Source organism: Haliotis rufescens, unplaced genomic scaffold (genome assembly GCF_023055435.1).
Source record: "Haliotis rufescens isolate VD_foot unplaced genomic scaffold, xgHalRufe1.0.p SCAF_34, whole genome shotgun sequence".
In the NCBI taxonomy this organism is placed as follows: domain Eukaryota; kingdom Metazoa; phylum Mollusca; class Gastropoda; order Lepetellida; family Haliotidae; genus Haliotis; species Haliotis rufescens.
In genome coordinates this window covers 2542858-2568254 of record NW_025964046.1, presented here as the reverse complement: position 1 = coordinate 2568254, position 25397 = coordinate 2542858, and the positions used below count along the sequence as shown (strand labels likewise).

General features: G+C 43.3%; 1 protein-coding gene across 1 annotated transcript in view; it reads right to left on the bottom strand.

Moving 5' to 3' along the window:
- Window positions 1-716: 716 nt before the first annotated feature.
- Window positions 717-25397, bottom strand: part of LOC124148340 (adhesion G protein-coupled receptor B1-like) — a 67672-nt gene continuing 42991 nt past the window's right edge. The window contains exons 15-23 of the mRNA XM_048380886.1: window positions 19827-19930; window positions 18806-18905; window positions 16343-16560; window positions 12100-12166; window positions 11550-11635; window positions 6181-6307; window positions 4062-4103; window positions 1427-1579; window positions 717-946 (exon numbers count right to left, since the gene is read on the bottom strand). Coding sequence (XP_048236843.1) covers window positions 857-946; window positions 1427-1579; window positions 4062-4103; window positions 6181-6307; window positions 11550-11635; window positions 12100-12166; window positions 16343-16560; window positions 18806-18905; window positions 19827-19930 — 987 coding nt within the window. The 3' untranslated portion in view covers window positions 717-856. The remainder of the gene's footprint in view (window positions 947-1426; window positions 1580-4061; window positions 4104-6180; window positions 6308-11549; window positions 11636-12099; window positions 12167-16342; window positions 16561-18805; window positions 18906-19826; window positions 19931-25397) is intronic.

Sequence of the window (25397 nt, the reverse complement as noted above, 5' to 3'; positions counted from 1 at the left end):
TTACTCATATTTAATTGGAGTTAGTCGCTGAGCTGGGCGTCGAAGCTTTGGACGTGAGACTGAGTGGAACCGCCTTGGGTGAAGATCATGGTGGTAATAGCTTGCACGATGGGTTTCAAGCCTGGTCACGGTCAGATGCAACGTGGAAATGATCCAGCTGGTCCTCCCAGTTGCATGAATGTAGATTTTTGGGTTTGGGTTGTTGTTTAACGCCGCACTCAGCAATATTCCAGCTACATGACGGCGATCTGTAAATAATCGAGTCTGGACCAGACAATCCAGTGATTAATATCGTGAGCATCGATCCACGCAATTGGGATCGATGACATTCATCAACCACCGGACCCCGTTAGTCGCCTTTTACGCTAAGCATAGTCACCTTCTACGGCAAGCATGGGTTGCTGAAGACCTATTCTAACCAGGAATCTTCACGTGTCGCATGAATTTAGAACACAAGGTAGATTGGAGGCAAAATACTGAAGCCTGAGTCCTGGGAGAGGCCCTAATAGAGATTATAGTTTGGAGAGTGAGTGAGTGAGTTTGATTTTACGCCGCTTTTAGCAATATTCCAACAATATCACGGCGGGTGACACCAGAAATGGGCTTCACACATTGTACCCATGTCGGGAATAGAACCCGGGTCTTCGGCGTGACGAGCGAACACTTTAACCACTAGGCTGCCCCACCCCTCCACGACTTTGAGCTTACGGTTTAAATAACATTCGTTCGAACACAATCTTCTCAAGGGGTGCATGATATTTTATTGACCATGAATTTTACAATTAACTCAATTTTAACTGACAACGAAATTTGAAATTGTCGAATTGTTAGCCTCTTTAGCTTGGTTGCTTCTCGCTTAACCTTCACTATTTGGCAAGTCTGGCTTATCTTGACAAAGATCAGGGACACACGGCTTTCTCGAAATTTGCTTCACTTTAGATGTTGTCTGAAAATTTAAAAAAAAAGAAGTTAATTTGTAAACAAAATAGGCCAACTTCCTCAAACACAAAACAATAGCTCACATATGCGTGTTTATCGACGGAAACTAATAAAATATCATGTATGATGTTATTTATCTGAAGAACGGGGTGGTGGGGTAGCCTCGTGGTTAAAGCATTCGCTCCTCGGGACACAGGTCTGGGATCGATTCCCCACATGCATATGGGTACAATGTTTGAAGCCCATTTGTGGTGTCGCCCGCCCTGGTAATGCTGGAATATTGCTTAAAGTGGCGTCATACCCACTATCCTGAAAAAGGGGGATACTTCATTCATTTGTACACACACATACACACACACACACACACACACACACACACACACACACACACACACACACACACACACACACGAGCGACATTAAACCCCATTTCACCCCCACCTCATCAGATTACACGACCCCTGATTCAACGCATTGTATCACCTACCACCGTGAAAACGTCCTGAACACTCCGAAGAGCTCGGTTTGGCTTTAGGAACTGCATTGTCCATGCATTTTGTGTCGGCGAGGAGACCTTGACCTCGCACATGTGGACTCGGCTTTGACGGAGGGCAATTTTCTTTTTCCATGACGTCATCACCTACATAATTACAACGACTGAATGTGAACACAGGGAGCATTTACGTTTAAATCTTCCTCAAATTTCCAAACGAAAGAATTCATTTCACCCTGAGATCATGATTGTGATTAGTGTCATGTTCTTTCCAGCCCCGGGAGCAGGGGTGGCCCAGTCGTCTAAGGCGCCGCGATTCGCTGTGCAGCGTTGCGTCCCTTGGGCACGCCAGAAACCTATGATTTCGGGTTCGAATCCCGGTTCGCCCCGATTATGTTTCTAGGTTTGTCAGCACCATACCCGTGCTCGTGGGTTTCACCGAAGTGGTAAACGTCCGAGTCCTGCATCACTTCGGGCTTTCCTCCCACATTAAGCTGACACGCCGTGATATGACTGGAATACTGTTAAACGCGGCGTAAACCCAACTCACTCATTCACTCATTGCAAAGGGGACAAACATCCACAGGGAGGAGACAAACAGCTACACCAACATCCACACAGGGGAAACAAACATCTACATGGAAGGGGACAATTTAAACATCCACACAGAAAGGGACAAACATCCACACGGAGGGGACAAACATCCACACGGTGGGCACAAGCATCTACACGGAGGGCACAAACATCCACAGGGAGGGCACAAACATCTACACGGAGGGCACAAACATCCACGCGGAGGGCACAAACATCCACAGGTAGGGCACAAACATCCTGACGGAGGGGACAAACATCCACACGGAGCGGACAAACATCCACACAGTGGGCACAAACATCCACACGGAGGGGACAAACATCCACACGGAGCGGACAAACATCCACACAGTGGGCACAAACATCCACACGGAGGGGACAAACATCCACACGGAGCGGACAAACATCCACACAGTGGGCACAAGCATCCACACGGAGGGGACAAACATCCACACGGAGGGCACAAACATCCACACGGAGGACACAAACATCCACACGGAGGACACAAACATCCACACGGAGGGCACAAACATCCACACGGAGCGGACAATCATCCACACAGTGGGCACAAACATCCACACGGAGGGCACAAACATCCACGCGGAGGGCACAAACATCCACACAGACGGCACAAACATCCACACGGAGGCCACAAACATCCACACGGAGGCCAAAACATCCACACGGAGGGCACAAACATCCACACAGTGGGCACAAACATCCACACGGAGGCCAAAACATCCACACAGTGGGCACAAGCATCCACACGGAGGGCACAAACATCCACACGGAGGGCACAAACATCCACACGGAGGACACAAACATCCACACGGAGGGCACAAACATCCACACGGAGCGGACAATCATCCACACAGTGGGCACAAACATCCACACGGAGGGCACAAACATCCACGCGGAGGGCACAAACATCCACACAGACGGCACAAACATCCACACGGAGGCCACAAACATCCACACGGAGGCCAAAACATCCACACGGAGGGCACAAACATCCACACAGTGGGCACAAACATCCACACGGAGGCCAAAACATCCACACAGAGGGCACAAACATCCACACAGACGGCACAAACATCCACACGGAGGCCACAAACATCCACACGGAGGCCAAAACATCCACACGGAGGGCACAAACATCCACACAGTGGGCACAAACATCCACACGGAGGCCAAAACATCCACACAGTGGGCACAAACATCCACACGGAGGCCAAAACATCCACACAGAGGGCACAAACATCCACACAGACGGCACAAACATCCACACGGAGGCCACAAACATCCACACGGAGGCCAAAACATCCACACGGAGGGCACAAACATCCACACAGTGGGCACAAACATCCACACGGAGGCCAAAACATCCACACAGTGGGCACAAACATCCACACGGAGGCCAAAACATCCACACAGAGGGCACAAACATCCACACGGAGGGCACAAACATCCACACAGGGGCACAAACATCCACACGGAGGGCACAAACATCGACACGGAGGGCACAAACATCCACATGTTGGGCACAAACATCCACAAGGAGGGGACAAACATCCACACGGAGGGCACAAACATCGACACAGAGGCCACAAACATCCACACGGAGGGCACAAACATCCACATGTTGGGCACAAACATCCACACGGAGGGGACAAACATCTACACAGAGGCCACAAACATCGACACGGAGGGCACAAACATCCACATGTTGGGCATAAACATCCACACGGAGGGGACAAACATCCACACGGAGGCCACAAACATCGACACGGAGGGCACAAACATCCACATGTTGGGCACAAACATCCACACGGAGGGGACAAACATCCACACGGAGCGGACAAACATCCACACGGTGGGCACAAACATCCACACAGAAGGCAACAATTATCTTCACGGAGGGCACAAACATCCACACCTAGGCAACAAACATCCACACGGAGGGCACAAACATCCACACGAAGGCAACAATTATCTTCACGGAATGGGACAAACTTCTACACGGAGGACACAAACTCACGTCTTCATTGAGTAAACAGTGGAAGATGAGTACCAGCATCCCCTGCAATATACCGAAACAAGAGTTACTGTTATCTGAAAAGTAAACAACGTCATCAATTACTTCAGCTCGAGAGCATCATGCAAGATGCAGAGGTACTGTCCCACCTAGTATTCTGGAGGTTATGATACGGCAGTTTTCATATCACACTCAGTATCAACCCATATCAACCCGAGGCCCAGAGGGTGAGTGAGTGAGTGAGTATGGTTTTATGCCGCGTTTAGCAATATCCCAGCAATATTACGGCGGGGGACACCAGAAATGGGCTTCACACATTGTAATATGGGGGTCGGGAGTTGATATGGGGTATGATAGGAAACTTTCCATCATACATCAAACTGTAAAATGTATCCATTTCTAAAAAAAATCCTTCAAATCCTTCATAACGTAACTCAGTCTTTAAAAAGTATATTATCAAAGAAGATCAAATAGGTCCTGACTAGCTTCATGTCGCTGTTTTACGCACCGTGCTCGTTTTTCACCATGTTCACAAAACATTCGTTATCCTCAGGTTTATCCAAGATAGCCCTAGGTCCATAATTCTATTTGCAAGCGCATGCAATACGTTTTCACCTTGTCCGAGAGCTTGACGAGCATGCGAGCAGACGACACACGAAGGGACGTAACTCCAGTTTCTCACCAGCCGGTTCGATACCTCACATTCAGTAATATTAAAGCTATAAGACATCAACCCGTCAAATATCTCGTCAAACCCGTGATTGATATCATGAGCAACGCCCACACTGCCACGGTGCGATGACATGAATCCACAAATTCCCCAAGCCATCATGTCCGCCTTTCGACATGCACAGGTTGTTTCCGATCATGCGCATTGGTAATCGACCCTTTCTAAACTGGACCACGTGAAGAGTGCCGTTGAACACGACAACCTTGGCGCAACGACGGTCGTAAGTCTATGTTAAGGTATGGGAGTTACGCTCACCTTAGCGCTTAGATCGCTTTGTACAACGGCACACAAGGTTGTCCTCAGCAAGTCCATCTTCCCGAGGCAAGAGAGTTTACTGTCTTTAAAAGTCCAGTTTCCGGCCTTGCCGAACTAGGCTGGAATTCCTGGGATCGATCGTAGCGCCACCAGTGGCTATTACGAGTTATGTCCTTTCTATGCCTCTCCTATTGACCAATCAGATTCAACCTCTCGCATCACTTGCATTTGCTTCAAACAAAACGGTGGCGCCCAGTCAAGACGGTCTGATCGATAATGAAAATCTATATTGTGATAAAACGAGTCTTACAACGCGAAGAGCATCAAATCACGTGAGCTCCTTGATTAAAAACATGAAAAGATTTAGAAAATATCTGTTGACAATGAGTTAGCGGTGCACATGCTTTGCAAATCCCGCAGACGACCGAAATCTCCATGACACTTTACGAACCGGATTTCGATTTCGGTGCGCGATTTTGATTGGACTATGCATAGACTCGTTAGTCCAGCCAAAATGTAACTCCATAGTACCAGCCTAGTTCGGCAAGGGCGGAAACTGGACTTTTATAGTCAGTTAACTCACTTGCCTCGGGAAGATGCAGCAAGTCGTACTGTCATGGTTGTAAGAGGCGACCAACGGATGGTCAGGCTCACTGACTTGGTTGATGCATGTCATCGTATCCCGTATTGCCTCGGCCAATACTCATGATGTCAATCACTGGATTGTCTGGTCCAGACTCAATTATATACATACAGACCGTCGTCATATTGCTGGAAAACTGCTGAGTGGGGCTTTTACAACAAACGACTGATACATTAAACTATTCGGGGCGGGTGTTTTGTTTGTTTGTTTGTTGTTTAACGCCGCACTCAGCAACATTCCAGCTATATGACGGCGGTCTGTAAATAATCGAGTCTGGACCAGACAATCCAGTGATTGATATCATGAGCACCGGCCCACGCAATTGGGATCGATGACATGCATCAACCAAGTCAGCGAGCCTGACCACCCGATCCCGTTAGTCGCCTTTTACGACAAGCCTAGTCGCCTTTTACGGCAAGGCAAGCATGGGTTGCTGAAGACCTACTCTACCCCGGATCTTCACGGGTCGGGGCGGGTGAAATCCCCGGGGGTACCTGCAGTCCGTTCAGCAGGGTGAAGAGGTACTGGAAGATGACGGTGGAGCTGTTCACAGCAAACACCCCCACAATCCACGTCGGCCCCAACAGTGGGAGGAGTATGACGCAGGCCCGGATGTTGGACCTGCAGACAGATGAATGTGATCATTGAATGAGTCAGTGAGTTTTTACGCCGCTTTTAACATCACCAGAAATGGGCTTCACACCTTATACCCATGTGGGCAATCGATCCCGAGTCTTCGGCCCAACCACCCACTTGAGTTAGAGGTGTTTTGAACAAAACATATATATTCATGTTACTTTTCAAAATCCACATTTTCCTTTACGAACACAGTTTCATCCATGTGGAGGGGGTACGGGTGGCCCAGTCGTCTAAGGCGCCGCGATTCGCTGTGCAGAGTTGCGTTCCTTGGGCACGCCAGAAACCTATGATTGTGGGTTCGAATCCCGGTTGGCCCCGATTATGTTTCTAGGTTTGTCAGCCCTATATCCGTGCTCGTGGGTTTCACCGAAGTGGTAAACGTCTGAGACCTGCATCACTTCGGGCTTTCCTCCCACATTAAGCTGACATGCCGCGATATAACTGGAATAATGTTAAAAGCGGCGTTAAACCCAACTCACTCACTCACTCACTCATCCATGTGGAGGACACTTCCAAATTTGAAGCCACAGTGAGAAAAATGATGTCCGATGTAATTCCCTATTTTGACTTGTTCCATATGGTCCCGTGGTTTTTTTTCAGGTGAACGATTCACTTGCCTTTGCATGTATTTGTGATGGGTGCCACCTGTGAGGAGGAAACGCTCACCTTTTCGCGAACACCTGGTACTATTGCTATTCAGCGTTAGAAACTAACAGTTTTCGTCCACTAGTCCTTATAATGATAACGTATAGCAAAACTACGGAAGCCTTTTAGGGACATTTGTTTTTGTATTTTCTTTCGATACTATCTTGAAATTACAAGAAACTAAGTTGAAATTTCAAGATACTATCTTGAAATTTCAAGATACTATCTTGAAATTTCAAGATACTAAGTTGAAATTTCAAGATACTATCGAAAAATAATTATTAAAAAAATTGCCCTACAAGGCTTCCGTACAAAACCCTTAAAAGGGGCAAATTTCTACTAGTCCTTCGATACCTTAACCATTGGGCAGTTTGGCAAAGACTATAGGACCAGTGCCAATTTCTAACCCTGCTATTTGATAGTGACTCATAAACATGTGTTCATGATATAGTCTTTATGCAGGGATTCCTATTGGAAAGGGTTTTGGCGCTTTATTTGGCGCAATATTCATAAACATGTTCCTTCTATGAGGAGTGTGGACCAGACCATGCAGTGATCAATATTGTGAGCAACTTTCCACGTCGTCGGGTACGAACACACGCAAACAACCAAATCACTGACCGAGACCACTCAATCCGTTTGGTCGCCTCTTTCGACCAACCCGGAATCCTTTAGCTTTACTGAGGAACACCTCCGTGAAGATCCGGGGTAAAAATAGGTCTTCAGCAACCCATGCTTGTCGTAAGAGGCGACTTTGTTTGTCATAAGAGGCGACTTTGCTTGTTGTAAGAAGCGACTTTGCTTGTCGTAAGAAGCGACTTTGCTTGTCGTAAGAGGCGACTTTGTATGTCGTAAAAGGCGACTTTGCTTGTCGTAAGAGGCGACTTTGTTTGTCATAAGAGGTGACTTTGCTTGTCCTAAGAAGCGACTTTGCTTGTCGTAAGAAGCGACTTTGCTTGTCGTAAGAAGCGACTTTGCTTGTCGTAAGAGGCGACTTTGCTTGTCGTAGGAAGCGACTTTGCTTGTCGTAAGAAGCGACTTTGCTTGTCGTAAGAAGCGACTTTTCTTGTCGTAAGAGGCGACTTTGCTTGTCGTAAGAAGCGACTTTGCTTGTAAGAAGCGACTTTGCTTGTCGTAAGAGGCGACTTTTCTTGTCGTAAGAAGCGACTTTGCTTGTCGTAAGAAGCGACTTTGCTTGTCGTAAGAAGCGACTTTGCTTATCGTAAGAGGCGACTTTTCTTGTCGTAAGAAGCGACTTTGCTTGTCATAAGAGGCGGCTGGTCAGGACACATTGCCTGACAGATGTTTCATCCAAGCTTAGACAAATGCGGCCATGAGCAAGTCAACACTCTACAGCAAAACAGAACATGTTGAGGTCACTTCAAGATATCCCTCGTGGGGATTCCGGGTTAGGCTAAGGCCCCAGCAACCAATGCTTGCCGTAAAAGGCGACTAACGGGATCGGGTGCACAGGATCTCTGACTTGGTTGATGCATGTGGTCGTAATCCAATTGCATGGACCGATGCTCATGACATCAGTCATTCGGTTGTCTGGTCCAGACTCGATTATTTACAGACCGTCCTCATAAAGCTGGAATATTGCTGAGTGCGGCGTTAAGCAACAAACAAACTGGGGAACACCATGACTAACGCTACACCAAGAATTGTCACATGTTGCTGGCCTCTGGCAGAGGTACTAGGCAGGCTGCAAGGAACGTAAGACAGTGTCAACTATTAAATTAGCCTGGGGGATCTAGACAAATTACTGACTGAGGTGTTTTTTATACAGTCTATATGTATTTACTATTAATCTACACCTTTCTCTCGTCATGATATGGCTGAAATATTGCCGATTTCGAAAACTGGGGCGTAGCTTTCAAAAGTGCAGGCAGCAATTGAGACCGGTTGGGATATCAGTGAGTGAGTGAATGAGTGAGTATGGTTTTACGCCGCTTTTAGCAATATACCATCAATATCAGGGCGGGGGACACCAGAAATGGGCTTCACACATTGTACCCATGTCGGGAATCGAACCCGGATTTTCGGCGTGACGAGCGAACGCATTAACCACAAGGCTACCCGACCGCCCCTGGTTTGGATATCAGCTTCTATACCTGTGATGTAGAACTCTGCGACTTGCAGCACTCTTTTCTCGAATATAAAAAACTGGGGGCAAAAGAAAGTATACTGAGTGGGTTTAGTATGTAATTAAAAATTGATACAGGATATTTACCATCTCAGTCAAGGCTCGCTGAATACATTGTTTATTCCCAATGCAGGATATTTACCATCGCAGTCAAGGCTGGCTAAATACAATGTTTATGCCGAATGCAGGATATTTACCATCTCAGTCAAGGCTGGCTTAATACATTGTTTATTCCGAATGCAGGATATTTACCATCTCAGTCAAAGCTCGCTAAATACATTGTTTATTCCGAATGCAGGATATTAACCATCTCAGTCAAGGCACGCTAAATACAATGTTTATTCCAAATGCAGGATATTTACCATCTCAGTCAAGGCTGGCTAAATACATTGTTTATTCCCAATGCAGGATATTTACAATCTCAGTCAAGGCTCGCTAAATACATTGCTTATTCCGAATGCAGGATATTTACCATCGCAGTCAAGGCCCGCTAAATACAATGTTTATTCCGAACGCAGGATATTTACCATCGCAGTCAAGGCCCGCTAAATACATTGTTTATTCCGAATGCAGGATATTTACCATCTCAGTCAAGGCTCGCCAAACACAATGTTTATTCCCCAAAACAGGATATTTACCATCTCAGCCAAGGCTCGCTGAATACAATGTTTATTCCCCAAAACAGGATATTTACCATCTCAGTCAAGGCTCGCTAAATACAATGTTTATTCCCAATGCAGGATATTTAGTATCTCAGCCAAGGCTCGCTAAACACAATGTTTATTCCGACTGCAGGATATTTACCATCGCAGTCAAGGCTCGCTGAATACAATGTTTATTCCCCCAAACAGGATATTTACCATCTCAGTCAAGGCACGCTAAACACAATGTTAATTCCGAATGCAGGACATTTACCATCTCAGTCAAGGCTCGCTTAATACAATGTTTATTCCCAATACAGGATATTTGCCATCTCAGTCAAAGCTCGCTAAATACAATGTTTATTCCCAATACAGGATAATTACCATCGCTGTCAAGGCTCGCTAAATACAATGTTTATTCCGAATGCAGGATATTTACCATCTCTGTCAAGGCTCGCTTAATACAATGTTTATTCCCAATACAGGATATTTACCATCTCAGTCAAGGCTCGCTAAATACAATGTTTATTCCCCAAAACAGGATATTTACCATCTCAGTTAAGGCACGCTAAACACAATGTTTAATCCCAATGCAGGATATTTAGTATATCTGCCAAGCTCGCTAAATACAATGTTTATTCCCAATACAGGATATTTGCCATCTCAGTCAAGGCCCCCTAATACAATGTTTATTCCCCAAAACAGGATAATTACCATCTCATTCAAGGCTCCCTAATACAATGTTTATTCCCAATACAGGATAATTACCATCGCAGTCAAGGCCCGCTAAATACAATGTTTATGCCGAATTCAGGATATTTACCATCTCAGTCAAGGCTGGCTTAATACATTGTTTATTCCGAATGCAGGATATTTACCATCTCAGTCAAAGCTCGCTAAATACATTGTTTATTCCGAATGCAGGATATTAACCATCTCAGTCAAGGCACGCTAAATACAATGTTTATTCCCAATACAGGATATTTACCATCTCAGTCAAGGCTGGCTAAATACATTGTTTATTCCCAATGCAGGATATTTACCATCTCAGTCAAGGCTCGCTAAATACATTGAATTCCGAATGCAGGATATTTACCATCGCAGTCAAGGCATGCGAAATACATTGTTTATTCCGAATGCAGGATATTTACCATCGCAGTCAAGGCCCGCTAAATACAATGTTTATTCCGAATGCAGGATATTTACCATTGCAGTCAAGGCCCGCTAAATACATTGTTTATTCCGAATGCAGGATATTTACCATCTCAGTCAAGGCTCGCCAAACACAATGTTTATTCCCCAAAACAGGATATTTACCATCTCTGTCAAGGCTCGCTGAATACAATGTTTATTCCCAATACAGGATATTTACCATCTCAGTCAAGGCTCGCTGAATACATTGTTTATTCCCAATGCAGGATATTTACCATCTCAGTCAAGGCTCGCTAAATACAATGTTTATTCCCCAAAACAGGATATTTACCATCTCAGCCAAGGCTCGCGAAATACAATGTTTATTCCCCAATACAGGATAATTACCATCTCAGTCAAGGCTCCCTAATACAATGTTTATTCCCAATACAGGATATTTACCATCCCAAAACCTACGCCTGGAAAAGACACCATATAATTCATTTTGTTTGGAAAAATATTGATCAAACTCAATATAATACATAATTAATACCGTGTCCATTTCGCCACACCCATTCCCTATACAGTGTTCGGTGTCTGTGAGCATTAGGCAGTCACACCGCAGATGATGGGGAACATGAAGAACATGAAGAACACTCACTTTATCCTTTGATTGTCCGTCTTCTTAGCGTTGGCCTTGACCCTGTTGAACTTTAACATCACGACCACAAGGACAAGGACGTTGACCTGTCAGGTCAAAATTTTAGTTTCATACAACATGAAGGCTAAGCGCGAGTGAATCTGGTTTTACGTTAGTGATTATACATTAAAGTCACATCGGCAATATTCATCCGTGGTGTTACTTGATATTTTATACGTTAACATTGTAGTACAATTATTGGAAATAGCTGGAAATGAATCATTTAAAACTAAACTGATGCCACTGAATTTGGTCAGCTGCACTTTTTACACTTAAGACACTATATTTCAGTTAAAAACTGAAATGTTTGAAAGAATGGATGATCAATAAAATCTGACTCTTTTCATATCAGGTTTATTACGACCTGTTGAAATACTAAAACACTCCTCCTACATCAAGCTAGCACGTCGTGATATAACTGAAATCTGTTCCAACTGGTTTTGTGTACATAACTCCCTGACAGCCCCATCGCCCACTGTGGAGATAGTGAATGAAGGCAACACCTACTTACCGTAAACACCAACAGTGCCGGAACGATAAAGGCAAACACAAGTCCTTCTTCCGGAGACAGCCAACAGCTGAAGAATAGGAAAGTGTTTCGTTTGTTTCTTATCATTTACATCACATTCATTAAACGCGAGTGTGGGCCGGACAAACCAGAGATTGACTCAATGATGATCTCCCTGTCAGGGTACGAGCAATGCAAGTCAACAAGTCGACATACGGTTTGTTTGTTTGTTTGTTTGCTTGTTTAACGCCGCACTCAGCAGTATTCTAGCTAGAGAGAGAGAGAGAGAGAGACAGAGAGAGAGAGAGAGAGAGAGAGAGAGATTCTTTACTTCCTCCAAACGAATGAAGATTACAATATGAAGATATAATTATGTTTAACATGAATTGGGGGTATATTTACACATGTTCATAAACATACAAGTTTTTTTAGCAGGTATCGCCATTTCCTTATAAAGCGGCTTACATTAATTATTACTTCTGCCCACACATCTCTTTCTAGTTCCATGATACATTCTATTGGACATCCACCAAGTAAGGACGCAAGAATAACATCATCATCTTTCTCCCAGATCTTAACAAAAACATTTACATTCAGGATATCACATATGGGATTAAAAAGTAAATTTCGGTCATTCATATTGATCGCGCAGGACATATACACGTGCTTTACAATATCATTGGCAACAGTTTTACGTTAGCATTCTCTAGAGACAGCGCTAAGTCTGTGTTAAAGTATAGGAGTTACGGCAGTCGCAGCGACTACCATAACTCCTATACTTTAACACAGACTTAAGGCTGCGACTACCATAACTCCTATACTTTAACATAGACTTAGGGCTGCGACTACCGTAACTCCTATACTTTAACATAGACATAGCGCTATGACTACCGTAACTCCTATACTTTAACATAGACATAGCGCTATGACTACCGTTACTCCTATACTTTAACATAGACATAGCGCTATGACTACCGTAACTCCTATACTTTAACATAGACATAGCGCTATGACTACCGTAACTCCTATACTTTAACACAGACTTAGGGCTGCGACTACCGTAACTCCTATACTTTAACATAGACTAAGCGCTGTGACTACCGTAATTCCTACACTTTAACACAGACGAAGCGCTGTGACTACCGTAATACCTATACTTAAACATAGACTTAGCGCTCAACTACCATAACTCCTATACTTTAACATAGACTTATGGCTGCGACTACCATAACTCCTATACTTTAACATAGACATAGCGCTACAACTACCATAACTCCTATACTTTAACAAAGACTTAGGGCTGCGACTACCGTAACTCCTATACTTTAACACAGACTTAGCGCTACGACTACCATAACTCCTATACATTAACACAGATTTAGCTCTACGACTACCGTAACTCCTATACTTTAACACAGACTTAGGGCTGCGACTACCATGACTCCTATACTTTAACACAGACTTAGCGCTACAACTACTGTAACTCCTATACTTTAACAAAGACTTAGCGCTACGACTACCGTAACTCCTATACTTTAACACAGACTTAGCGATACGACTACCGTAACTCCTATACTTTAACACAGACTTAGCGATACGACTACCGTAACTCCTATACTTTAACACAGACTTAGCGATACGACTACCGTAACTCCTATACTTTAACACAGACTTAGCGATAAGACTACCGTAACTCCTATACTCTAACACAGACTTAGCGATACGACTACCGTAACTCCTATACTTTAACACAGACTTAGTGCTACGACTACCGTAACTCCTATACTTTAACAGAGACTTAGCGCTACGACTACCGTAACTACTATACTTTAACACAGACTTAGGGCTGCGACTACCGTAACTACTATACTTTAACACAGACTTAGGGCTGCGACTACCGTAATTCCTACACTTTAACACAGACTAAGCGCTGTGACTACCGTAATACCTATACTTAAACTTAGACTTAGCGCTCAACTACCATAACTCCTATACTTTAACATAGACATAGCGCTACGACAACTGTAACTCCTATACTTTAACACAGACTTAGCGCTACGACAACTGTAACTCCTATACTTTAACACAGACTTAGTGCTGCGACTACCGTAACTCCTATACTTTAACACAGACTTAGTGCTACGACTACCGTAATTCCTACACTTTAACACAGACGAAGCGCTGTGACTACCGTAATACCTATACTTAAACATAGACTTAGCGCTCAACTACCATAACTCCTATACTTTAACATAGACTTATGGCTGCGACTACCATAACTCCTATACTTTAACATAGACATAGCGCTACAACTACCATAACTCCTATACTTTAACACAGACTTAGGGCTGCGACTACCGTAACTCCTATACTTTAACACAGACTTAGCGCTACGACTACCATAACTCCTATACATTAACACAGATTTAGCTCTACGACTACCGTAACTCCTATACTTTAACACAGACTTAGTGCTGCGACTACCGTAACTCCTATACTTTAACATAGACTAAGCGCTGTGACTACCGTAATTCCTACACTTTAACACAGACGAAGCGCTGTGACTACCGTAATACCTATACTTAAACATAGACTTAGCGCTCAACTACCATAACTCCTATACTTTAACATAGACTTATGGCTGCGACTACCATAACTCCTATACTTTAACATAGACATAGCGCTACAACTACCATAACTCCTATACTTTAACACAGACTTAGGGCTGCGACTACCGTAACTCCTATACTTTAACACAGACTTAGCGCTACGACTACCATAACTCCTATACATTAACACAGATTTAGCTCTACAACTACCGTAACTCCTATACTTTAACACAGACTTAGGGCTGCGACTACCATGACTCCTATACTTTAACACAGACTTAGCGCTACAACTACTGTAACTCCTATACTTTAACAAAGACTTAGCGCTACGACTACCGTAACTCCTATACTTTAACACAGACTTAGCGATACGACTACCGTAACTCCTATACTTTAACACAGACTTAGCGATACGACTACCGTAACTCCTATACTTTAACACAGACTTAGCGATACGACTACCGTAACTCCTATACTTTAACACAGACTTAGCAATAAGACTACCGTAACTCCTATACTCTAACACAGACTTAGCGATACGACTACCGTAACTCCTATACTTTAACACAGACTTAGTGCTATGACTACCGTAACTCCTATACTTTAACATAGACATAGCGCTACGACTACTGTAACTCCTATACTTTAACACAGACTTAGCGCTACGACAACTGTAACTCCTATACTTTAACACAGACTTAGTGCTGCGACTACCGTAACTCCTATACTTTAACACAGACTTAGTGCTACGACTACCGTAACTCCTATACTTTAACACAGACTTAGCGCTACGACTACCGTAACTCCTATACTTTAACACAGACTTAGGGCTGCGACTACCGTAACTCCTATACTTTAACACAGACTTAGCGCTACGACTACCGTAACTCCTATACTTTAACACAGACTTAGGGCTGCGACTACCGTAACTCCTATACTTTAACACAGACTTAGGGCTGCGACTACCGTAACTCCTATACTTTAACACAGACTTAGGGCTGCGACTACCATGACTCCTATACTTTAACACAGAATTAGCGCTACGACTACCGTAACTCCTATACTTTAACACAGACATAGCGCTATGACTACCGTAACTCCTATACTTTAACACAGACTTAGGGCTGCGACTACCGTAACTCCTATACTTTAACACAGACATAGCGCTATGACTACTGTAACTCCTATACTTTAACACATACATAGCTCTACGACTACCATAACTCCTATACTTTAACACAGACTTAGCGCTTTGACTACCGTAACTCCTATACTTTAACACAGACTTAGGGCTGCGACTACCGTAACTCCTATACTTTAACACAGACTTAGGGCTGCGACTACCGTAACTCCTATACTTTAACACAGACTTAGCGCTACGACTACCGTAACTCCTATACTTTAACACAGACTTAGGGCTGCGACTACCATGACTCCTATACTTTAACATAGACTAATAATCACATAGACTGCGACTACCGTAACTCCTGAAATTAAGAAATTATCGTTCTAACCCAAACATTGAATGATATAAGATGCAAAGTTTCTCATTTTCGTGTCATAACTGAAAAGCCCGGCTGATTCAGCTTTTCACCCGGGACAAACCATCCATATCCCATGGGTAACAGGTAACTTACTACTTTTCATATCCGTACAGATGGTAGGCTTTAATCAGGGACACTCCCACTATGACGAGGGGGGTGAGGTAGGAGACCATCGTGTATCCCACATAGTAGTTCTCCCTATTGAAGACATCCGACACCCGGAAGTAGAGCTCCACCCCCTGCATCAGCATCCACATGATGCAGGCCAGAAACAGGTAGTGCAGCAGGACAGCCACGGTCTTACACAGCATCTGGAATGAGTGAGTGAGTGAGTTGGGTTCAACGCCGCTTTTAACAGTATTCAGTTATATCACGGCGTGTCAGCTCAATGTGGGAGGAGTGAGTGAGTGAGTTGGGTTTAACGCCGCTTTTAACAGTATTTGAGTTATATCACGGCGTGTCAGCTTGATATGGGAGGAGTGAGTGAGTGAGTTGGGTTTAACGCCGCTTTTAACAGTATTCAGTTATATCACGGCGTGTCAGCTCAATGTGGGAGGAGTGAGTGAGTGAGTTGGGTTTAACGCCGCTTTTAACAGTATTCAGTTATATCACGGCGTGTCAGCTCAATGTGGGAGGAAAGTCTGAAGTGATGCAAGCTTCAGTCGTTTACCACTTTGGTGAAACCCACGGGTATAGTGCTGACAAACCTAGAAACATAATCGGGGCGAACCGGGATTCGAACCCACAATCATAGATTTCTGGTGTGCCCAAGGGACGCAACTCTGCACAGCGAATCGCGGCGCCTTAGACGACTGGGCCACCCGTGCCCCCCACACCATCTGGAAGAGGAGGTTCAGAGTGAGTGAGTGAGAGACTATATAGAACATATTGCTTCACATAAATATCTCAGTGCTATCAGGAGGTGGGAGGACTTTGTTTTAACGCCGCTTTCAAAAATTATTTAAGTTGTAGCAGGGCGTGTCAGCTTGATGTGGGAGGAGTGAGTGAGTGAGTTGGGTTTAACTCTGCTTTGAACAGTATTTGAGTTATATCACGGCGTGTCAGCTTGATGTGGGAGGAGTGAGTGAGTGAGTTGGGTTTAACTCTGCTTTGAACAGTATTTGAGTTATATCACGGCGTGTCAGCTTGATGTGGGAGGAGTGAGTGAGTGAGTTGGGTTTAACTCTGCTTTGAACAGTATTTGAGTTATATCACGGCGTGTCAGCTTGATTTGGGAGGAGTGAGTGATTGAGTTGGGTTTAACTCTGCTTTGAACAGTATTTGAGTTATATCACGGCGTGTCAGCTTGATTTTGGAGGAGTGAGTTGGGTTTAACTCTGCTTTGAACAGTATTTGAGTTATATCACGGCGTGTCAGCTTGATGTGTGAGGAGTGAGTGAGTGAGTTGGGTTTAACTCTGCTTTGAACAGTATTTGAGTTATATCACGGCGTGTCAGCTTGATGTGGGAGGAGTTAGTGAGTGAGTTGGGTTTAACTCTGCTTTGAACAGTATTTGAGTTATATCACGGCGTGTCAGCTTGATTTGGGAGGAGTGAGTTGGGTTTAACTCTGCTTTGAACAGTATTTGAGTTATATCACGGCGTGTCAGCTTGATGTGTGAGGAGTGAGTGAGTGAGTTGGGTTTAACTCTGCTTTGAACAGTATTTGAGTTATATCACGGCGTGTCAGCTTGATGTGGGAGGAGTGAGTGAGTGAGTTGGGTTTAACTCTGCTTTGAACAGTATTTGAGTTATATCACGGCGTGTCAGCTTGATGTGGGAGGAGTGAGTGAGTGAGTTGGGTTTAACTCTGCTTTGAACAGTATTTGAGTTATATCACGGCGTGTCAGCTTGATGTGGGAGGAGTGAGTGAGTGAGTTGGGTTTAACTCTGCTTTGAACAGTATTTGAGTTATATCACGGCGTGTCAGCTTGATTTGGGAGGAGTGAGTGATTGAGTTGGGTTTAACTCTGCTTTGAACAGTATTTGAGTTATATCACGGCGTGTCAGCTTGATTTTGGAGGAGTGAGTTGGGTTTAACTCTGCTTTGAACAGTATTTGAGTTATATCACGGCGTGTCAGCTTGATGTGTGAGGAGTGAGTGACATGGGTTTATCGCCAATTTGAACAATATTTCAGTTATATCAAGACGTGTCAGCTTGATGGAAGGAGTGATTGAGTGAGTGAGTTTATCGCTTCTTCGAACAGTATTGGATATGTCACTGTATTGTCACTACGTGTTAGCATGATGTGGGAAGAAAGCCCACGTGTAGTATACTAGTATAATAACAACAAAACCCTTTCAAGAAATAAGAGATATCTGCTAAAAGCAGAGTCCGCTGTTCGAATACGACTGTAGCATGAGCATGTGTTTATGAGTCGCTATCAAACAGTGATGACACCAGGTGTTTCGCGAAAATGCAGTAGGCCTGAGACGATTACATGTTTGGCGAAACCAACGACAAACCTAGAAACATAATCTTGGAGTGACGGAAAAAACATTCTGTGTTAACAAGATATGCCCCTCACGAATATGAAAAAGACGGTCCCTCCTAACCTCGTTGTGGGTCTTGTCAATGCCTGCCAGGAACACCGTCTGGGCCAGCAGTAGCATAAACACCATGTTCTTTAGTATGTACAACCTTCTGGACGCTCGTCTGAAATGGATGTAGTATTCTGACAAATCTGATTCACACTCTCACAGACACAAACACAGACACAAACACACACGCTTACACACATACTCACACACACAGACACGCTAACACACACATACATACTCACACAGACACAAACACAGACACAAACTCACACACAGACACAAACACACACACACACACACACATATATATATATATATATATATATATATATATATATACACTCACACACACATATACACACACAGACACGATCACACAAACACTAACAGACACGCTCACACACACACACGCACTTATACACACACACACACTTATACAAACACACACAGACACGCTCACACAAAAACTCATAGACACGCTCACACACACACACAGAGACACGCTCACACAAACACTCACAGACACGCTCACACACACACACATACACACTCACACAAACACTCACAGACACGCTCACACACACAGACACAGACACACTCATACAAACACTCACAGACACGCTCACACACACACACTCACAGACACGCTCACACACACACAGACACGCTCACACACACACTCACACACACACACACACACACACACACAGACACGCTCACACACACACACGTATATATACACCCACCCACAGACACGCTCACACAAACACTCACAGACACGCTCTCACACACACACACAGACACGCTCACACAAACACTCAAAGACACGTTCACATTCATTGTATACTGACACAATGACACTAGTACAGCCAGACATACACACACATATTTGCATGTACGTCGCTATATAGGTTTATGAATCTTGAATGCGATGTCTCACCTCACCTCACCTCAAAGCACCTCAAAGCACCGCACCTCACCTCACCTCACCGCACCTCACCGCACCGCACCGCCCCTCCTTGTCCTTAAGACTTACCTGACTCCTATCAGCATGAGAAACGTGATTGATAGTGCGGTGAGCGACACGCCGCATCCGATCAGTGACGTCATTTCCAGGCCAGCCATGTCCGATAAGGACACCTAGGAAACACGGAATGGTTACAATGGCATGTCCGATAAGGACACCTAGGAAACACGGAAAGGTTACAATGGCATGTCCGATAAGGACACCTAGGAAACACGGAATGGTTACAATGGCATGTCCGATAAGGACACCTAGGAAACACGGAATGGTTACAATGGCATGTCCGATAAGGACACCTTGGAAACACGGAATGGTTACAATGGCATGTCCGATAAGGACACCTAGGAAACACGGAATGGTTACAATGGCATGTCAGATAAGGACACCTAGGAGACACGGAATGGTTACCATGGCATGTCCGATAAGGACACCTAGGAAACACGGAATGGTTACAATGGCATGTCCGATAAGGACACCTAGGAAACACGGATTGGTTACAATGGCATGTCCGATAAGGACACCTAGGAAACACGGAATGGTTACAATGGCATGTCCGATAAGGACACCTAGGAAACACGGAATGGAAACAATGGCATGTCCGATAAGGACACCTAGGAAATACGGAATGGTTACAATGGCATGTCAGATAAGGACACCTAGGAGACACGGAATGGTTACCATGGCATGTCCGATAAGGACACCTAGGAAACACGGAATGGTTACAATGGCATGTCCGATAAGGACACCTAGGAAACACGGAATGGTTACAATGGCATGTCCGATAAGGACACCTAGGAAACACGGAATGGAAACAATGGCATGTACGATAAGGACACCTAGGAAATACGGAATGGTTACAATGGTATGTCAGATAAGGACACCTAGGAAACACGGAATGGTTACCGTGGCATGTCTGATAAGGACACCTAGGAAACACGGAAAGGTTACAATGGCATGTCCGATAAGGACACCTAGGAAACACGGATTGGTTACAATGGCATGTCCGATAAGGACACCTAGGAAACACAGAATGGTTACAATGGCATGTCCGATAAGGACACCTAGGAAACACAGAATGGTTACAATGGCATGTACGATAAGGACACCTCGGAAACACGGATTGGTTACAATGGCATGTCCGATAAGGACACCTAGGAAACACGAAATGGTTACAATGGCATGTCCGATTAGGACACCTAGGAAACACGGAATGGTTACAATGGCATGTCCGATAAGGACACCTAGGAAACACAGAATGGTTACAATGGCATGTACGATAAGGACACCTAGGAAACACGGAATGGTTACAATGGCATGTCCGATAAGGACACCTAGGAAACACGGAATGGTTACAATGGCATGTCCGATAAGGACACCTAGGAAACACGGAATGGTTACAATGGCATGTCCGATTAGGACACCTAGGAAACACGGAATGGTTACAATGGCATGTCCGATAAGGACACCTAGGAAACACGGAAAGGTTACCATGGCATGTCCGATAAGGACACCTAGGAAACACGGAAAGGTTACAATGGCATGTCCGATAAGGACACCTAGGAAACACGGAATGGTTACAATGGCATGTCCGATAAGGACACCTAGGAAACACGGAAAGGTTACAATGGCTTGCACAACGTAAAGATAGCCATCAAGCGATGCACGACGGCTGAAAGACCTTAAGTAACACAGGACAAAAATACCTTTTTTCGCAATACATTTGGGTTTTAACTGCCCGTTTGGACGTAGGAGTTTGATGATGGGGTCGACCATTTGATATTCTGGGGGGTGAGGGTGGGGCATGCCATTTGATATTCTGAGGGTAGGGTCGACCATTTTATATTCTGAGGGTTGAGGGTGGGGTCGACCATTTGATATTCTGGGGGTTTAGGGTGGGTCTGGTTATTTAATCTTCTCGGGGTTGAGAGTGGGGTGGACCATCTGATAATCTGGGGGTTGAGCCTGGCTCCTGTTTTTAAACAAAACAACTGTACAAAGTGGTCGAAACTTTATTTTGTCTCAAGAAAACTTTGTTATTCATTTCAAATATAAATATGTTCTCGAGCCATTGTGGTCATATGTTTAACATCAGTTGTTCGTGTAGTTCTGGCATCATAAGCATATGGTAAGGCCAGGGCAGGAATAGGCCAGATCAAGGTGCTTCTACTCAGACCTTGAACGATATGTACAGTAAACTACGGTTATAACGAACTAAGGTTATAACGAACTCAAAGGGACCACTAATTTTAGTTCGTAATAACCGTAGTTCGTTATAAGCATATCTACATCATAATAGAAACAAATGGCCGGGACTAAAAAATAAGTTCGTTTTATAGGTCAGTTCGTTATAAGCGTGTTCGTTATAAACGTAGTTAACTGTATATTGAAATGTGGCATTGTTCATCCAATAAACTGTCATGTTATTCCCTTTTTAAAAACAGTTTCGATAGAAAGCAATATTTATTTAATATAACATTTAAGCATTTTGAATAGCACTTGTGCGATTCAGAGGTAGATATATGGGACAACCACAGCAAAAAAAATGCAGTTTCCGGTATCCGGATACCTGCCGGATACCACCGGACACTTACCCAAAACGCGTCCGGGTATCCGGTGGCAGATACCTTGCCGGATACCAGATCTGTGGTATCCGGCATGGACACCTCACCGGAAAGTATGTCACCTGGAATCCGGGTATCCGGCACCGGATACCTCACCGGATACCTCAATCTGGGTGTCCAGGGATCCGGCACCGGATACCTCATTCTGAGTTTCCAAAAACATGTCACAATTTGGGGGGTGCATTTTGTTCAATTAAGTGTGAAACACCTAAAAATATATTGGAAACTAACCATGAAAATTGAACATTGCTGAAGGTATCCGGCAGGTATCCGGCAGGTATCCGGATGCAATTTTTCGAGATGTCTTTCTCCTAGTAAATAATGTTAGCCTGGGCATAGCAGATAGCTGTAGTAATATTCTGTGCTATTTTAGTTGTAAATATCCCCTTGAAGTTGAGATCTATGGGTATGTACTTTTGGTGAAAACATTTCTCAAGTTCATATATATTTCAATTTAGATGTTCAGCGTATTAAATGAAAAGCATTCAGTCCTGGTATGATGGTATCCTTACATATCATCTTCATATTCCCAGTTTGTTTTAGCCTAGTGGTTGAAGCATTCGATTCACCACATCAGGACATTGCTTGGTGTCACCCATCATAATATTGTTTGAATTTTGCTCATAAAGTGGCATAACACCATACTCACTCTGACAAAAAAATGAAAGTCATTGGCTATGTGCTCACTTGGGCCTTTGTTCCTGGTGAGATTAAAAGTTTATTTTGGAACTGTATCAATACTTGTTACATCTTGACAGACGAGTTTCATTGAAGTTCGAAACAGAATATCATTAACCCAAATGGGTGCATAAGACTAATAGCATCCACAGAAAACACCTAATAAAGTACTGGTACATAAAAATATCAATGTAACTTTTCTACTGACATGGAACTAAAAACTTCGTTCAGTGAGCTGTATTAATTGTAGGAAAACATTCAGGGCATTAGTATATTTGATATATGTTAGCACCTATGTTATGAATGATCAATATCATATTTCTTTAAAGAAGCAAAACAAAAAAATTGTTAAGATAAAAATCATATTTATTGATTTTATGACATTTCATTGGTTCAGTAACCAGAGGTGTTTGCAAGAACATTCAAAAACAGAAACAGATGCTTCAATGCCATTTTCTAAATAAACAAATTAGTCAAATCTCAGAAGAATTTCAAGGTAGAAGAATATCTAAAGTCAATTATGTTTGTGCAGTAAACCACAAAAGTCATTCAGATTTGTATAGTCAGCGTCAGTGTACACCACATAAACAGTCTCACTGCTGTGGTATTGATTCCTTTAGACTTGATTAATGTCGTAATAAAACAACCTACAGAATCACACTGATGTGGCATTATTCATTCAGAATCATCACTTTCTGAGGTGAACCTGTTAGTTGTTCTGGGGAGGATTATTCATCATCCGGAGAGTCCTTTGTATGACTTGTCTGATCTGGTGTCATTGTGAAATCCAGGTGCCTGAAACAATTTATAACATCTTTAAAAGCTTGTTATTAAAAATATAAGAAACACACATATATTGACAAAGGGTAAAAATTTGGTTTCTCAATGAGTAAGGTAATGACAATTTATCAAGCAACTGTTAACCAAACCATGTTAACCAATGTAAAAAAGCCATAGCAAACAGTAAATTGTACAGAAAATACAAAATTGTAATTGATCTTCTGAAAACAATTCCTGTAGTGCCATAAGGCAGGCTCACCTGAATTTTTCTCAAATGTTTGCATTACATCAAAACATAAGGAAAGGTAAACAAGGCAATGCAAATTGCATAAAATAGGTTCTTATACATAAAAACAGAACTAAAGTATTTGACGTAATAAGCGTCTCGCTCTAATAAGCGCCCATGGGAATATTTGCTAATATATTGGCTAGTGAACAATCCCAATTAGGACCCTTTCCAATTAATCAATGTATACAAGACTTATTTATTTGCGTATAATACACACTTGTGTGTGATATGCATTATCATATTTTTATCATTTATCCTATCTTTAATTCAGATTAACAATAACGGCAAAAACTGCCAAATATATTGGTCAAGTGTAATCATAATTTAAGTAGTTCTATTTGGTTTTGGAACTTTTCAAGGGTAATTGTAAATCATTTGATTGTTATAAAGTTACACAGTATTGCATCTATCGTCTGTTTCTAAATACAGTGGAACCTATCTTTGACTTGTGTGACATAATTGAATCATACCCCAAGTTCATTATGCATTGTTATGCATCTGCACAGAGTGGTCAAAGTCCTTGTCACACACATAGTTTGCTACAAGGCAGAATCCAATCCAAGTACAGTTGAGACATCAGGCTGTATCCAGACAAACTGTCTGATAACCTCAAGTATGGTCTTGGTCGCATCAAGGGATGTAGCTAATCCTAAATAAACATTAAACAAGTGACATAATCTCTTCTACAGAACACTTGATCAAAGCCTGCCCCACCTTTGATGTTTATCATCTCGTTACGCTCACAACAGCTCATTAGCAAGATGAGCTCAATGTCAACTCATGGTGGATTAGGGATTAACAGGGCAATTAGTGTCAGGTGGGTATTATCACTTGCAATTGTCTGTTAATTACTTAATTGAGTAGTGACGGCTTAATTAGTTTCCAACCACACTGACTGTTATGCTACTTATCAAGTCAGTTTACTGGTAACACAAATAACCTTCTTGTGGATACCCGCCCACGTAGGAATATACGGTAATGAAAACGCCGATAAAGCAGCTAAACTATCCCTCAAAATCCCCGAAATAAGCTTAAACTTACCCATCTCAAAATCAGAAATTAAAAGTGTAAACAAGCAAAAAATCACAAAAAAATGGCATAACCTATATCTAAACTCAAATAGCCAAATCAAAAAAGTGCTCAGCAAACCACTAACCAAACCAAAAATTCTCCATCCATCCAAAAAAATCGACAGAGTAATCACTAAACTCCAAA